The following is a 15,683-nucleotide window of genomic DNA, read 5'->3' on the forward strand; positions in this document are numbered from 1 at the left end:
AGAACCACTGTGTCATGTTACAGAATTATTATGTCTAAACTTCCTCTAAGCTTACTGTTGATTTTCAAAATATCAGCTGTGAAGAGAGGAAATTTGGTGACATGTACATTAGAGACTGTTTGAGTTTGCCTTTAAGGAGTGTGTATGGAAATATGAGGTGCATGCTAGAGCAGACATATAACCACAGTTTTCATAGCTTTAATACTTGACAAATATTTTATTAAGTTGCATTATTGTAGCCACATTTTTATTTTTCTGGTTAATGTTAGTTCACAACTTGTTTATTGTGTTGTATTTTATTGCATTGAGGTATTAAATGTTTCTGTATTGGTCGACTGGACACAGTTCAGAAGGTTGGTGTACTATGTTTGTGAGTCAAATGAGCAAAGCTTTTCTTGCCAAATGCAAAAAGACCAAAACAAGTCTGAGAAATAAAGAAATAAACACAGACCATACAGTGAGCATGAACCTATGCAAAGAAAGAGTATGGAATTAACACATGGCTGTGTTTATGGTTATATAACTGAGGTCACAGGTCAACCATTTCACAAAACACACATCTTTAAGAGATATCCACAAGTGTTAAAGCAGAATTGATGGCTAACCAATACAGTTACTTTAACAAACATTTCATTCACAAACCATGTGTTCTTTTGACTATTTCATAGTCCATACCATCAAACACCAAAATGCACTATATAGGATTTTTTTTTTAATGTTATATTTCTCAAAAGCTGGCCTCACAAATGCAGACAGTCAAGACTGGGTGTGCACAGTTATATCGATAACTAAGAAAAAAAAGATAAAGTATAAATAAAAGTATAATAGATGTCCATAATTCAAAACCAATAACTCAATGTGTCCATGGCTTTAGATACATTAAAAAAAGAAGGCATTCACCTGGGAGCATAGTCCAAAGAGTAGCGTAGCAGATCCAGAACAGCTCAAAGAAACCCAGCAGGCAAAAGTACATACACTAACTAATTACACACAGGCGAAATCAATCAGACAGTGCAGAACATAAAGCTGAGGAACACAATCTAAGACAACACAGGAAGGAATATCAAAATAAGAGTCCATACAGGAATCTATGACATATCCTTACATTTTAGGCAACTTGCATGGCAGGATTCTACTACAAAAACCTGCTGTTATACTGGTGACATACACAAACACATATGCACACACACATACTTCCCAACCTTCCCAAGTGGACAGGTAGAGACAGGGTAGAGACACAAACTTCCTATATTTCACATTGTATTGAAGTGGTTCAGATAGCCCTAATACTAACCACAGTAAGAAGCAATAAACAAAGTCCAGCAGCCTTGAGAGTATGAATGAATAACCTGCAGATATTGTAACAAAAGTTGGAACAAATGTGAAATGTGCTGAGAATAACTAACTGTAACTTTAATACAAGTTTTATTTCAAACACCAGGTTAGTGGAGTGAATAGGAAGAGGATCTCTGTTTAATAGCTAGTTTCCCTTTGTCTCATTTCTAGCCAAACAAGAGATGCAGTCATTAACAAGACAATGACTCTTATGTTCTTTGGTGTAGCTGACTTAATATGTGCCCCTGCCAATTTACACCAATCAACTTCTCTTTTGTAGATCCGCTCATCATCACCATGGTCTCTAGTCATTCAGCAGTGCCAGTGTGGACACACTTTGACTGGCTGCTATATGTCACAGCAACAGATTACAGTAAATTATGCTTTCATCAGTACTTCAATAACTCTAAAGTCCAGGAGCCCAACACTGCTTTCAGCTGCAGTGTTATTATGTCATCAAACATCCTGAGGTAATTGTGCAATGTACCCTGCAATGTAACAGACCACAATGTACAGCAAGTACTACAGCTGAAGGTTTTTGTTCTGTAGTTAGTCTTCTCATTGTAGAATACTTGTCCTTTATCAGTATGGTGGTTGTTCAATCTTACACAACTCCGGAAGTAGAAAAACCATCATAACCAGTTTTAATCTCATACCCAAAGAGACATAGTGCTGAGTGGGGACAATGGTAACTGATCCCAGGAAAAGAGTTGAAGAGGAGAAATGCAAGACAAACAAGATGATACAATCTCTGGCAAGCGTAAGAAACCAGATAGCTTCTATTGCGTACAAGAATGTAGGTAATTTTTGTGTATGCCACGCCACAGACTCATGCTCAAATTACTCTTAGAAATGAATTTCTGATAGTGTGGATCTCATTTGCCAGAACAATGCAAATACACAATTTTACTGGAATCTCAGAAACAGAGACAGAGCACTAAGTGCAAGGAAAGAAATCCCATAAAAAATCTAACTTTAATTTGAAGGGTGAATTGTTTGTCAGTTCTCAGTGGCACGCTGGCTGACTTTCATTGAAATTACGTATGTTCTTTTATCACACAACCTGATTATGACTTGTGTTACGTCAGGTTTTGTAGTGGCACCCAGGGGGGGATCCAACCATATTTAAGGGTTGGAACTTGTCTAGTCAGACAGTATTCAGGACACTTCTGAACACTGAGCATAAGCTGAAGGATCACCACAGCTGAGAGACAGGTAAGTGATTTAGAGATTATACACAGCTAAATGTTGGATAATTTAATCAAGACATTTATCAACATGCTGCGCATGATTAAAATTCTTTTTAAATAAAAACCCACTGTATTGTATTGTGAAGGGTTCAGGTGGTTTTATAGTGACAGTTCATAATAAGTCTCTCTAATGAGAACCAGTGAACTCATGTTTTCCTTTATAACACTGCAGTGTTTTTCCCTGATCACTCCAGTATTATGCCTCAGTAGTTATGTTGACGTCTGCCTGAGAGTTTTGTAATATTTTATGCAATGTTCCTAAATAACTTATAAATAATATTACTGTACTGTTGCAGTGAATATAGAAATTGAGAATTGGAAAGGTTCATTGTTCTCCAAAAACAGTAAATGTGAGATATTGGTTGATGAAATTTGATCGAACTAATAAGATTCAGACTTTACTCTCAGAGTAATTGAACTGCTTTTTGGACTTTGTTTTCACCACTAGCAAATATTAAATAATCTCAAATCTTTCTCAAACACCTTTCTGTTCTCAAACACTGTTACTAAAGTTAGGCAATATATTGTTGCTGAGAGTTGACTCATACAGATTTAATATTTCTGTCCAAATAATGGTTTAGTAATGACTAACAGGGCACCCATGCTGTCTAAAACACGTGTTTCAGTCAGGTAAAGGGTAGCCCAGTCAGTTTTGTCTTTAAACCCAACCCAGCCCCGAAAGCCTTTCAACCAAATGTGATAATCTGTTACAGCTGGGCTGTCCTGCTGGAAAAAAAGGAAGGAAACAGGAAGAAAATGAGGAAATTTCTTTACAAGCATTCCTCATCCATGTTACAGTTGTCTGCCTCTTTTGCCTCTCTTCAATTCATCCACATTTTCACATCAATAAATAAATAATAGTATGGGCTTTTCATACCTTATAGGGATTTCACATTACTTTGCTAGAGACTTAGCCTAACCTTAACCTTGTCTAAACATACCCCATACCCTAACCTTAAAGTCCTCACATTTACATCCACATCATGTTAATATTGCCAGGCTCTCTGTCTCTCTCTCTCTCACACACTTACACACACACACACACACACACACACACTGTTATTTGTATAACTCATGGTGACATTACATTGACTTGCATTTATTTCCTGGAGACTTACTTTGACCTTAACCTAAACTGTAATGCTGAGTGTTAACCCTCAAACAAGAGTCAACTGAAAAAGTGAGGAGCGGCCAAAATGTCCTCACTTCGACAGAATTATGCTGCAGTTGTCCTCACAAAGTTAGAAGTACAACGTGGGGAATGATGCTTCTTGACTGGAACAAACCTGTTCATCCCAGGCGCGCTCCTGGGGTACACATGTGCTCTGGGAAGCGCGCGGGGGCTGCGTTCAGGTCTGACAATAAAATGCCGGCAAAGGTAGGAGATAGAAAGTAAAACATAAAAGGGACAATATATGGTTTTCACATGTTGTTTTCTGGTCTATAGGAGCTGTGACGATCGGCAGCTGGATCTATGCGTATGTTGTCAAATGTAAGCTAAAATGAGTCCCCTGATTTGTGTTGGGAATATTAATGACCACGTTTTTTTCTAATAAAACACGGCCCAGCGTTCTTTCTGCTGTTGTCCTATCGGCACAGAAACGCAGCACGAGCACAAGTGGCTACTGAACAATCACGTGGCACGGGGTACATGTGGTGTGTGTGTCCGCGCACATTTCACGCGGAAAGTACGGCGCGTTCATGAACCCGACAGATTTGCGCGGCCACGTTTGAATACCGGCTTGAGCCGGTAAAGAGCTGCTACGACAGGCAGGAAACCGTCTAATTCACACCGGACTGAAGATGCTGCTGAGAGAAAATAGACCAAAGCGAGATCGGCTGTGCTGACATTTTTATTGGTTGATTGATTCATTGATTTTACAGGAGAAACAAGTGGCTAAGGTATTGGAAATTAAAAAGCAAAGTATTTTTTTCTATCTAAATTATTGCTGGCTCGAGCCTGGCAAAGCTACAGTGTGGCTTTTTAAGACACCAGAAGATGAAGAGCAGCTAGAAAACCCGGTGTTTTTCCACCAGAAGGCTGCGTTTTCTCTCCAGTCAACGGAGCCGGTAAGTTCGCAGCTCCAGCTGTTGGAGTCAGAGCAGCTTTAACTAATGTCAGTCTGGATGGAGACCAAGGCTGGTTTTCTCTTACAGGCCAGCACTACAGTTTATTGATATTAACACATATATACATAACAATAAATTTGTTTAGATGAGTCTGTGTAAATTTAGTTAACCGTGTATGTGTGGTTGTGACGCGGATAAAGTTAGTTAAGGTAAGTTAAGTGTGAACCGAGCAGGAAATGATGAGGAGCCTGAATGCGGCACATCGACATCCTCCGTCCTGTGGTGCACTGCGGATAACCCTGGGTTTAATGAAAATAATAATTCACAGTATTAAAAGAAAGAATGAGAAGATAAACTAAACCATTTAGTAACAGTGGAATAAATACATTTTAGACTGGGCGTCTAAAATACACTGAAATGCTTCCTCACTGTGATGCTCAAACGTTACCAACGTGGCCCAAACTGGGGCGTCTCCGTCTCAAACTGGCACTTATAGCTCTGTGTCATGGTGTCAAGGGATTTCTCTACAATACTGTAAATTATTATTGTTATTATATATTTTGTGTGATTTGGCGCACGGAAATGAACTGACATGATCTGAACTGAATTCACATCTGATGTGCGCGACCTGAAATAACCCTGATCACATAGTCTGGGACTTCTTCTCAGTGGAGTGCTCCTTTGAGTGAGTTTTACGAATTGGTAACAAGATTTTGTTGGATTTGACAATTTTACAATACCAGGGAGTGAATCTTTGATATTATCGTAGCAGGATTTTTTTTTCTTGCATCTCTTGCACCGTTTTTCTTCTTCTTCCTAAGAGCATAATGTGAGCAGTGATCTGACATCAACCATCTGAAATCTGACCTCCACAGTATTCTCTTTAACAAATGTTTATAGTCTATTGTTTGCTGAATGTGACATAAATTCCACAAAACAGGAGCTACAAGCAACCTGAATCAAAGGAGGGATATTTTTGCCTATGCAGGAGAGTGTGTGTGTGTGTGTGTGTGTGTGTGTGTGTCTGGGAGGGATCGGCTAGTGTTCACAGGCTCACATAGCCTTGTATGTTTGTGTGTAAGTTATCAGCTCACATTCTCCACTACTTGGTCCCAGCTGGTGACTTAAGTCTGGATTCTCAAGTTCACTGGTGAAGACTTCCTTAACATTTAGAAGTAGAATGAAGCTGCTGGGAATCCACTATTTTAAATTCGCCCGACGTGGTACTAAATATCTGTTGCAGCTTTTCAAAATCAATCAACTATAAAAGCGGTAGTGTGACACATGGTATTTTTGTCTGACCTGTGGCCTTGACTCTGGATTATCAACAGCACCCAACAAACACACCCTCAGTGATTAAACTTCAGCGCTATTTCACTTTGTGCTACTGTTTTCTTAGTGGCACATCAACATGCCACACAATGATAGAATAGATCTTCAGTAGATTGAAGTGGAATATACAGCAATAAGTCGTAGTATTTAAAAGATGGGGGGAAATAATTCTGGGCATCATAATGCCAATATTGTAACTGGCTGATAATAAAAGACAAAAAAAAAATATGCAACAAGAACATTAATCATTCAAATTCAGTGATATGACCAACTGTAATTTAACTTGTAAAATAAAGGACAACTGCTGCTTCCATGTTCACCACAACGTCATTACATGAACAGTGAAGACACATGTCCTCTTGTCAATACTCAACTGCATGTGTGTGCCCCAGTGTTCCCTTAGCTCTCAGAAGTGATGAATTTATGAGTTTCTTTACAAATAAAATCACAACTATTAGAGATAAAATTCAGCAGATGCTTCCTATACCTGAAATAAATGAATCTTCTACTACAGTAGCTCTTGAATCATCTGTAGGACCTCAGTTATGTTTAGACTGCTTCTCTCCCATAGATCTCTCTGAATTTACATCAGTAGTTGCGTCATATAAATCATCAACGTGTCTCTTAGACCCCATCCCGACTAGACTGCTTAAAGGCACCCTGCCATTAATGAACTCATCTTTATTAGACTTGGTAAATTTATCTCTAGTATCAGGCTACATACCACAGGCCTTTAAGACTGCAGTAATCAAACCTTTACTCAAAAAGCCTAGTCTTGATCCAGGAGTCTTGGCTAATTATAGACCAATATCCAACCTGCCATTTATTTCTAAAATCCTAGAAAAAGGTGTTGCTAAGCAGCTATCAGACCACTTACACAGGAATAAACTATTTGAAGATTTTCAATCAGGATTTAGAGCACATCATAGTACAGAAACAGCACTGTTGAAAGTTACCAACGATCTTCTCTTAGCCTCAGATAATGGACTTGTTTCAATACTTGTCCTCCTAGACCTTAGTGCTGCATTCGACACCATTGACCACAACATCTTATTACAGAGACTGGAGCATGTGATTGGTATCAGAGGAACAGAGTTAAAATGGTTCCAATCCTATTTATCGGACAGATTCCAGTTTGTTCATGTCCATGATGAACCTTCCACACGAACAAAAGTTAGTTATGGAGTTCCACAAGGCTCCGTGGTAGGACCGATTCTGTTCACCCTGTACATGCTTCCTTTAGGATATGTCATTAGGAAGCACTCTATTAATTACCACTGCTATGCAGATGACACTCAGTTATATCTATCTATTAAACCTGTTAACACAAACCAGTTAACCAGACTTCAAGCGTGTCTAACTGACATAAAGGCCTGGATGACCAGTAACATTTTACTTTTAAACTCAGAGAAAACAGAAGTCATTATATTTGGGCCAAAAAATCTCAGAAATAACTTTTCTAAAATTATAGCTACTCTAGATGGCATAACCCTGGCCTCCAGCACTACTGTAAAAAACCTTGGAGTTATTTTTGACCAGGACATGTCCTTTAACTCGCACATAAAACAAATCTCTAGAATTGTCTTCTTTCACCTGCGCAACATTTCCAAAATTAGGAACATCCTGTCTCAAAATGATGCAGAAAAACTAGTCCATGCATTTGTTATCTCAAGGCTAGATTACTGTAACTCATTACTATCTGGATGTCCCAATATCTCCATAAAACGCCTCCAATTAATCCAGAATGCTGCAGCCAGAGTCCTGACAGGAACTAACAAGAGAGATCATATTCCTCCCATATTAGCTTCCCTTCATTGGCTCCCTGTAAAATATAGAATAGAATTTAAAATCCTTCTTCTCACATACAAATCCCTTCATAATCAAGCTCCTTCATACCTTAAAGACCTCATAGTACCATATTATCCCAATAGACCACTTCACTCTCAGAGTGCAGGTCTACTTGTGGTTCCCAGAGTTCCCAGAAGCAGACTGGGAGGCAGAGCCTTTAGTTATCAAGCTCCTCTCCTGTGGAACCAGCTCTCAGCCTGGGTTCAGGAGGCAGACACTCTCTATACTTTTAAGGCTAGACTTAAAACCTTCCTCTTTGACAAAGCATATAGTTAGGGCTGGCTTCAGGCAACCCTGAACCATCCCTTAGTTATGCTGCTATAGGCCTAGACTGCCCGACTTCCTCTGTATCTTGTCTTCTGTCTCTCTTGGACACTGGAGTAGTCTGTAGCCGCGTAAACCTTCTCCTTCCACCCGGTCCTCCTTTTCTCCTTCCTCCCTTTCTCTGAACGGCGGGGTTTAAAAAAGAAAAAAAAAAAAAAAAAAGAATACGCAAAGATTTTTTTTGTCTGAGCAGAATGCAGTTAGCTCACATGTTATTCTTGTCTGTACGCTTCACATTGTATTACCATACCCATCTTCTTCAGCTTCTCCATTCAACAGCTAATGTAAGTGAACAAGTTAAGGCTAGACTTAAAACCTTCCTCTTTGACAAAGCATATAGTTAGGGCTGGCTTCAGGTAACCCTGAACCATCCCTTAGTTATGCTGCTATAGGCCTAGACTGCCCGAGGACCATTGGTGCACTGAGCTCCCCTACCCTAACCCCCCCACCCTGTTGTCCTGTTGAAGGATTGTCCTGCTGAAACATTATGCAGCTAAAAAAGTAAAATCTGAGTATTGTGGACTGAATTGGGCAAAGGCTTTACAAATCAGAAAGTCTGTCTCTCGGTTTGTGGTAGTGTTGTGCTTCTGTCCCCCTAAGTTGCCCTAAAATCAACAATAGCTCCAAACAGAATTTCAAAATGAGATCCATCTGTCCTGATGTCATCTCTGTTTCTGCCTCCAGGTGGCCTGCTGTAGCCATGGTGTCCAATTCCCAGCACTGTTTGGGTCCAAACATTTACTCAGAGGTCCCTGATGGTGGCTGGGGCTGGGCTGTAGCTGTGGCCTTCTTCGTAGTGGAGGTCTGCACCTATGGGACCATCAAGGCCCTCGGTGTCTTCCTTCAGGATCTGATGGAAGAGTTTGGGGAGAGCAACAGCCGAGTGTCATGGGCCATCTCCATCTGTGTTTTCATATTCACTTTCACTGGTCAGTCATATAGAATTTACTCATGTGTTTCACTTTTGCATAGTCTTGTAGTAAAGTAACTAATGATCACACAGTGGATTTTACTAAGAGTACAGTGTGAACCAATACAATTCCCTTAATGTTTCTGCACAAACAAAAAACACATGGACACAATTCATATTTTAATATATCACAAACGCTCCCGGTACAACAGTTACATTTGGTGCAAAACATTTATGGGTAAGAAACGACGAGTTTGTTTAATACAATATTTATATAAAAAGTAAAGTATTTTGAAATATTCAGATTATCCATATAATTAACTCATGACGTTCTTGATTTCAAAGGCTAATTAACCCTTTATGACCTGTTATAGAACAAGTCCAAAAAAACTTTTTTATTTTTTTATAATGTGATGATGTATATGGAACATAGGAAGTAATGCAACCAGCAGATCAGATCTACAGCAAAGCCGTGGCTTGCATTATATTGGCTTTGTTGTGTGTGCATTTTTATAAGGTTTGTGCAAACTCATTTGTGGTAGGAAATAGCGCTCTGGGACATGTTGAATGCATGACATGAAAGTGTAACTCCGCATTTTTATATGCAAAAAGAGTCATTGTTCGGTCTTATTTGATTGCAATTCTACAGGCTTAGTGAACCTTGAGCTACTTTAAGCATTCAAGAGTTTTCTCATTCAGAGAACACATAGATATTTGCAAGTAAATGTACTGAGTTGACAAGATTTTAATAAATTAGTTTCCTGTTGTTCAATCCCACCTTCACCCTCAGCTCCACTGTCCACGATGCTGAGCAATCGTTTTGGTTGTCGTCCAGTGGTGATGATGGGAGGTTTCCTCATCAGCCTGGGAACCATCACCTCTGCCTTCACCAAATCCATTAATGAGATGTACATCACCATTGGCATTGTCTCAGGTAAGCCTCCAAACTACCCATAGCAATGTGTGGTCTGTGTGTGTCTGTAACATCAAATTTACACATTGACTGTTTTGTTCCTGCAGATGTATTTGTCTTGTTTAACAGAGATTATGGGACTTCTAGCAGTGTCAACAAAATCTGCCTCAGTTATTTTCTTCCAGAACTGTCCAATGACTGAGAGGTGATCAGCTTCTTCTGAACATTGTGCAGTGAGATCTGCTCAGCTCATCTTAACTCTCAAGGATTAACCAAACAAACCAGAGACGAAAAACCTGAACTCACTATGTATTTTTATTCCCCAAAACCACCAAAATCCCTTTCAGATCAGGACTGATGGAACAGGAAGTGCCTGATAAAGAAAGACAAAATGTTACTGTATCGAATTAGTAGATTGGATGATAAACAAATTGGTGGAATGAATTTTGTGTTAGAGCACATTAACTTGTTTTTTTCTTGGACAGAAAGCACTGCTAGCTCTCCCACCATGGTTACAACATCTGCCTGTCTAACTTAACAACTTCCTCTCTTCTGTCTCTCTTTTTTTGTCTTTACATACCTTTGGTCTTTCAACAGCAGCTGTAGCAAAGCCAAACCAGCCCAAGCAGCCTCCCACCCTTGACAAAGGAGTGACCTGACACCTTGATCTTTGACCCACCCCCCTATCCATGCAGTGTTCCTACCATGCGGGCCAGTGGCTGTCATGTCCCCTTTTCTCTTCTCCTCTTTGTTTACAGGCCTCGGCTACTGCCTCACCTTCATACCAACTGTCACCATCTTAGCCCAGTACTTCTCCAGACGACGAGCCCTCGTCACCTCTGTCGCTTCCTCCGGAGAATCCTTTGCCATATTTGCATTTGCCCCAGGTGAGTGTTTGTCAGAGTGGAGCAGGTGGAACTATATTTAATAATAGCAATATTGACACGGAAAGCAATTGCCAAACTGTTTGAAAAGAAGAAATTTTAACTCAAGATCCACTTATTAGCTTTTCTCATGGTATTCATCATTGACTAGACTGACTTGATCTCCATCAGAGACATATAATAGTTTTATTCTAGCAGTGCCTAAAAATGTCCAGAAAGAAATGCTGAAAAAAACCTACTTTAATGAAAAATTGTAAGGACTTATGAGGCAGGTGCTTGTCCAATACTATTTTCAACATTCACTAGTTTTTTTACAGAAAAAGGTGTAGGCTTTATACCAAAACGCATTTATTGTGACAGTTGTGAAGAAAGTATTTTAATTCAATTCAATTTTATTTGTATAGCGCCAAATCACAATACAAATCATCTCAAGGCACTTTACAAAAACAAAAAACCCAACAAATCCCTTATGAGCAAACACTTGGTGACAGTGGAGAGGAAAAACTCCCTTTAACGGAAGAAAAAACCTCCAGCAGAACCGGGCTCAGTTTGGGCGGCCATCTGCCTCGACCGGTTGGGGTGAGTGGATAGAACAGAGAGAAAAGAACAGCAACAATAAACAACAAATAGACACTGCAGGTTGGTTGGACCAGTAACTACACATCAGCGATATACAGCTCCAGGACCAGGGACACCTGGAGAAGGTACAGAGAGAGAGAGAGAGAGGGAGAGAGCACAAACTAGGGGAGAGAGAGAGCACAAAGTTAGTGACATTCAATGGTGAAATATACACGTAAGGGCGGAGGAGAGGAAAAGAGGGGAAAGGAAGGGAGGAGAGGGGTTGGGGAGCTCAGTGCACTGATGGAGAGTCCTATAGCAGCATAACTAAGGGATGGTTCAGGGTTACCTGAAGCCAGCCCTAACTATACGCTTTGTCAAAAAGGAAGGTTTTAAGTCTAGCCTTAAAAGTACAGAGAGTGTCTGCCTCCTGAACCCAGGCTGAGAGCTGGTTCCACAGGAGAGGAGCTTGATAGCTAAAGGCTCTGCCTCCCATTCTGCTTTTGGAAACTCTGGGAACCACAAGTAGACCTGCACTCTGAGAGCGAAGTGGTCTATTGGGATAATATGGTACTATGAGGTCTTTAAGGTATGAAGGAGCTTGATCATGAAGGGATTTGTATGTGAGAAGAAGGATTTTAAATTCTATTCTGTATTTTGCCTATGAAGAGAAGCTAATATAGGAGTAGTATTAGTATATTTAGTAGTATTAATAGTGGATTTGCTTTCACCACACCAAAGACGTTAAATTGATGTTAAATTATTGCTGTGGCAGTGTGCTGTTAAATAGAGATATACATAAGGAAATAGCCTGGCCAGCCAGACCCACTCCTTTCTTAGTGAAACAATGTGGGTGTGGACCCCCTGCCATAGAGAGTTTTTTCCTCCAGCCTATCGCCCCATTGCCGATTATCGGCTCCAGCCGTCCAATCAGATTTAAAGCCTTGCACATATGCACTGACTTGTTTGTAATGTTTTTCAACTGGTTTTTGCTGTTTACTCTGTTCAAAAATATGGACAGATCTGGTGATACTACCGTGTATTCTCATGTTATCACAACATTCACTAGTGTCTCTACTACACGTGTCATATTTTTCTGAGGCAGTGTAAAACAGATAATAGTAGTAAAAGTGATTACATACTGTCACTCCATCTTTCCGTAGCCTTCACTACACTGAAAGAACACATTGGCTGGCGCTACTGTCTAGTTATCCTAGGCATCTTTCAGGCTTCTGTGATTGGCTGTGGGCTTTTTCTTCGTCCAATCATCATCGAGCCAAAAGCAGTAAAAGAGGAGGATGAATTGAATGAAGAATCACTCTCTTTGAAGCAGCTGCAGAGTGTTTACGAGCTGGAAAATGAACAAACAAGAACCTCTATCAGTTCAGGAGTGTCCCAAGGTTCAGAGGACTCAGGTGTTACCTCCCTCTCTGCCTCAGACATAGACTTGAGGACTGCAGGAGCAGAAATCAAAGCTCTGATGGAGTGGGAGGTGCAAGAGAAAGAGGGCCAGGAGACATCACTGGCCACAGTCCAGGAGACTAATGAGGTGGAACAGACAGAGGTAGAGGCAGGTCCTCTCCAGCCTTCCAGCCCCAAACTACTGGACTTCTCTGTGCTTAAAGACAGTGCCTTTGTCTGGTATTCCCTCTTTGGCCTGTTCGCCACGCTGGGCTTCTTTGCCCCACAGCTTTACATCATTGAACTGAGCAAGAGTCGGGGTGTGGAGCCTAGCATGGCATCCTACATGCTCTCTGTGATGGCCGTGGCCGACATCTTTGGGCGCTTATCCATCGGGGTGGTGTTGAACAAAGTCCGCTGCAGGAAGACCCTGGTATTGCTGGGCTGTGTGATCCTGCTGTGCATTGTTCTGTTGGCTTTCACTATCGTATGGGAGTTCTGGGGCCTGGTGGTCTGCTGTGCCCTCTATGGCTATTTCATGGGCACTGTGGGCTCCACACACATCCCCATGCTGGCTGAGGAGGAGGTGGTGGGCATCCAGAAGATGGCATCTTCTGTGGGAGTGTATGTCTTCATCCAGAGTTTCGCTGGGCTGGCTGGACCCCCTCTAGGAGGTACATGTTTTCTGCTGCTTTTACTGTCTAATTTTATTAATCAGAGACTCTGCAGATCCTGACAGCTGTCTAATTTTTCCTTCTAGGTGTGTTAATAGATGTCACACAAAACTATGGGGCTGCCTTCTATTCTTGTGCGGCAGGCATGGGGTTCAGTGCCATCTGCCTGGCTCTAGTTGGCCCAGCCAAGTCCGGAATGTGCCAGAGCAGAAAGAATAAGAAAGGCAAGAACGCAGGGGAAAAGGAGAAAATGTCTCAGAACAGTGACCAACCCGACTTTTTGGAGCTGGACTTGGTACTGGAAGACAGTCCCATTAGAAAGGCTTTGGATCAGGACAGTGCCTCTGTAAAATGTGCATGACCTCATAACTATAGACAGCAATACCCCACAAGTCCAGATGCACTGTGACACTAGAAACAAATCCACAGTCTTCAGAGCTGCTGCTGGTTCCAAATCTCAGGTCTGACAAGCTTGAAGTTCACTCCTTCCACCAAGGAAACAGTCACACTGTAGCTATTTAATCACCTTACACACCTTTCTGCCCCTGCTGTTTAGGATGAAACCTTGCTTAAAAAGAACATACACAGTCCTCTGTGTATATTATAGTTTGTGTTCAAAAAGTACCTCCAACTCAGGAAAGAAGCATGATTGTCATTGATACTGAGGCGCCATATGTATGGTTTAGATAAAGCAATCGTCACATGTATCAGAAGTCTGTGACAGCATTCTTGTTGATTCCTGGTCATTTCAGGCCCTGTAGCAAATCGCTAATTCTTGCTGTACACCCGCACATGATGTTTTTCCACTCACAACACAATCCATTCTTCAGCGAAATCTGGAGAGCAAAACACACCTCATGGTTTAAAAGTAGTTAGCCCTCACAACACTGAAACTGTCTGCCTGCAACATTCTGCTGCTGCTAAAGCTGGAAAAGCAAATGTAGTCCTACAATCTGTTATCATGTTATGATTCTTCTGATGTACTGTAGAATGAACTTGATACATGTCATGTCATACAAATTGAGAGTATGATACAGCAGAAACAGCTTTACTTTTTTCTATTGCTGTGGTCATCTAAATAGAAAAGTGCACATGTTAAATATATATATTGGGGCCTGGTAGTCTGCTGTGCCCTCTATGGCTATTGCATGGGCACTGTGGGCTCCACACACATCCCCATGCTGGCTGAGGAGGAGGTGGTGGGCATCCATATATAGAAGTGTGTGTGAATGCCCACATGCACAATGTCCCTCCTGCAGCTTCCGTTCCAACATCCACACACGACTTGAAGTGTAATTCACAAACTTTCCTTGAATCACTGTATCTCCATTAATTAAACAGTAAGTTGATGTTCATTTTTTTAAATGCAATTTTTTTTAAATTGAGAGCCAGGCAGGTTCCTGCCTGTTAAGTGCTGTATTTCATTTCTTGTCTTTCTTAAATAAATCTCCTTCAAACTCTTGAGTGTCTTCTGAGTCAATGAAAATTAGTAGTAGGGTAGCAGAGGACTGCGGGTGTGAAAAAAAGTTCTAACAATTTGTGCTACCTTACCAGTAAATCCTATTCACATTACACACATGTTGAGTAGGACAATTTGATTGCTTGAATTCCACTGAAATATTTTTGCACCTTATTGTGAATGGGTTTTAAACAGTCTGGAAACTCTTAAAGCTTTAGTAAGTAATGCTGCAGAAAAATGGTCTTATGAGTATAGGACCATGTTTCTGCAGAAGGACCAGGCTCAAATTTGTGGCAGTGGCAGCGAGTACCACTGCAGATGCCGGAAGTGCCTCTACAGATGCCACTGCATTTCAAATGGTGCCACGGCAGCTGCCACAGGATTTGCCCGCGTTTGCCTTTGTCGGCCACCGTACTATACAAATAAAATTAAATTGAATTGAATTGAATTTACATAGCCTATTTCCACACCTCCCTGATGGTTTTCCTATTGTTGTTAAGGTGACACTCACGACTGTTAAAGATGGCATAAGTTGCAACGTTTTCTGTGATTTGTTTTATTGTCAGTATTTGAAGCGACATGATATTGAAAGTGCTAATACAGAAATAGATTGGTGTATGACTTCTTAACCAGTAGGTGGTACTGTAGTAAAAATGCATAGCAATGCGGTGTTAAGAGTTTGATGCTTAAAATAAGACAAGGATCAAACATTTTTATATATACGC

General features: G+C 40.8%; 1 protein-coding gene across 2 annotated transcripts; it reads left to right on the forward strand.

The window, feature by feature from the left end:
• Positions 1–2,418: 2,418 nt before the first annotated feature.
• Positions 2,419–14,961, forward strand: slc16a6b (solute carrier family 16 member 6b). 2 transcript variants are annotated; one of them, XM_026325055.1, is made up of 6 exons: positions 2,419–2,550; positions 8,844–9,088; positions 9,860–10,003; positions 10,741–10,869; positions 12,588–13,499; positions 13,586–14,961. In XM_026325055.1, the coding sequence occupies exons 2-6, from the start codon at positions 8,860–8,862 to the stop codon at positions 13,858–13,860; spliced, it is 1,689 nt and encodes a 562-aa protein (XP_026180840.1). In that variant the 5' UTR covers positions 2,419–2,550; positions 8,844–8,859; the 3' UTR covers positions 13,861–14,961. The 2 variants fall into 2 exon arrangements, with proteins under 2 accessions (XP_026180840.1, XP_026180839.1); XM_026325054.1 differs by lacking the exon at positions 2,419–2,550 and adding an exon at positions 4,301–4,655.
• The last annotated feature ends 722 nt before the right edge of the window (positions 14,962–15,683 follow it).

The sequence above is a fragment of the Mastacembelus armatus genome, chromosome 8 (genome assembly GCF_900324485.2).
Source record: "Mastacembelus armatus chromosome 8, fMasArm1.2, whole genome shotgun sequence".
Taxonomy (NCBI): domain Eukaryota; kingdom Metazoa; phylum Chordata; class Actinopteri; order Synbranchiformes; family Mastacembelidae; genus Mastacembelus; species Mastacembelus armatus.

Excerpts from the sequence above, each read along its gene's own strand:
- slc16a6b (XM_026325055.1), top strand. The coding sequence starts at position 8,860 with ATGGTGTCCAATTCCCAGCACTGTTTGGGTCCAAACATTTACTCAGAG. Across the intron at positions 9,089-9,859 it reads TTTCATATTCACTTTCACTG|CTCCACTGTCCACGATGCTG; the intron begins GTCAGTCATATA and ends CTTCACCCTCAG. Across the intron at positions 10,004-10,740 it reads CACCATTGGCATTGTCTCAG|GCCTCGGCTACTGCCTCACC; the intron begins GTAAGCCTCCAA and ends CTTTGTTTACAG.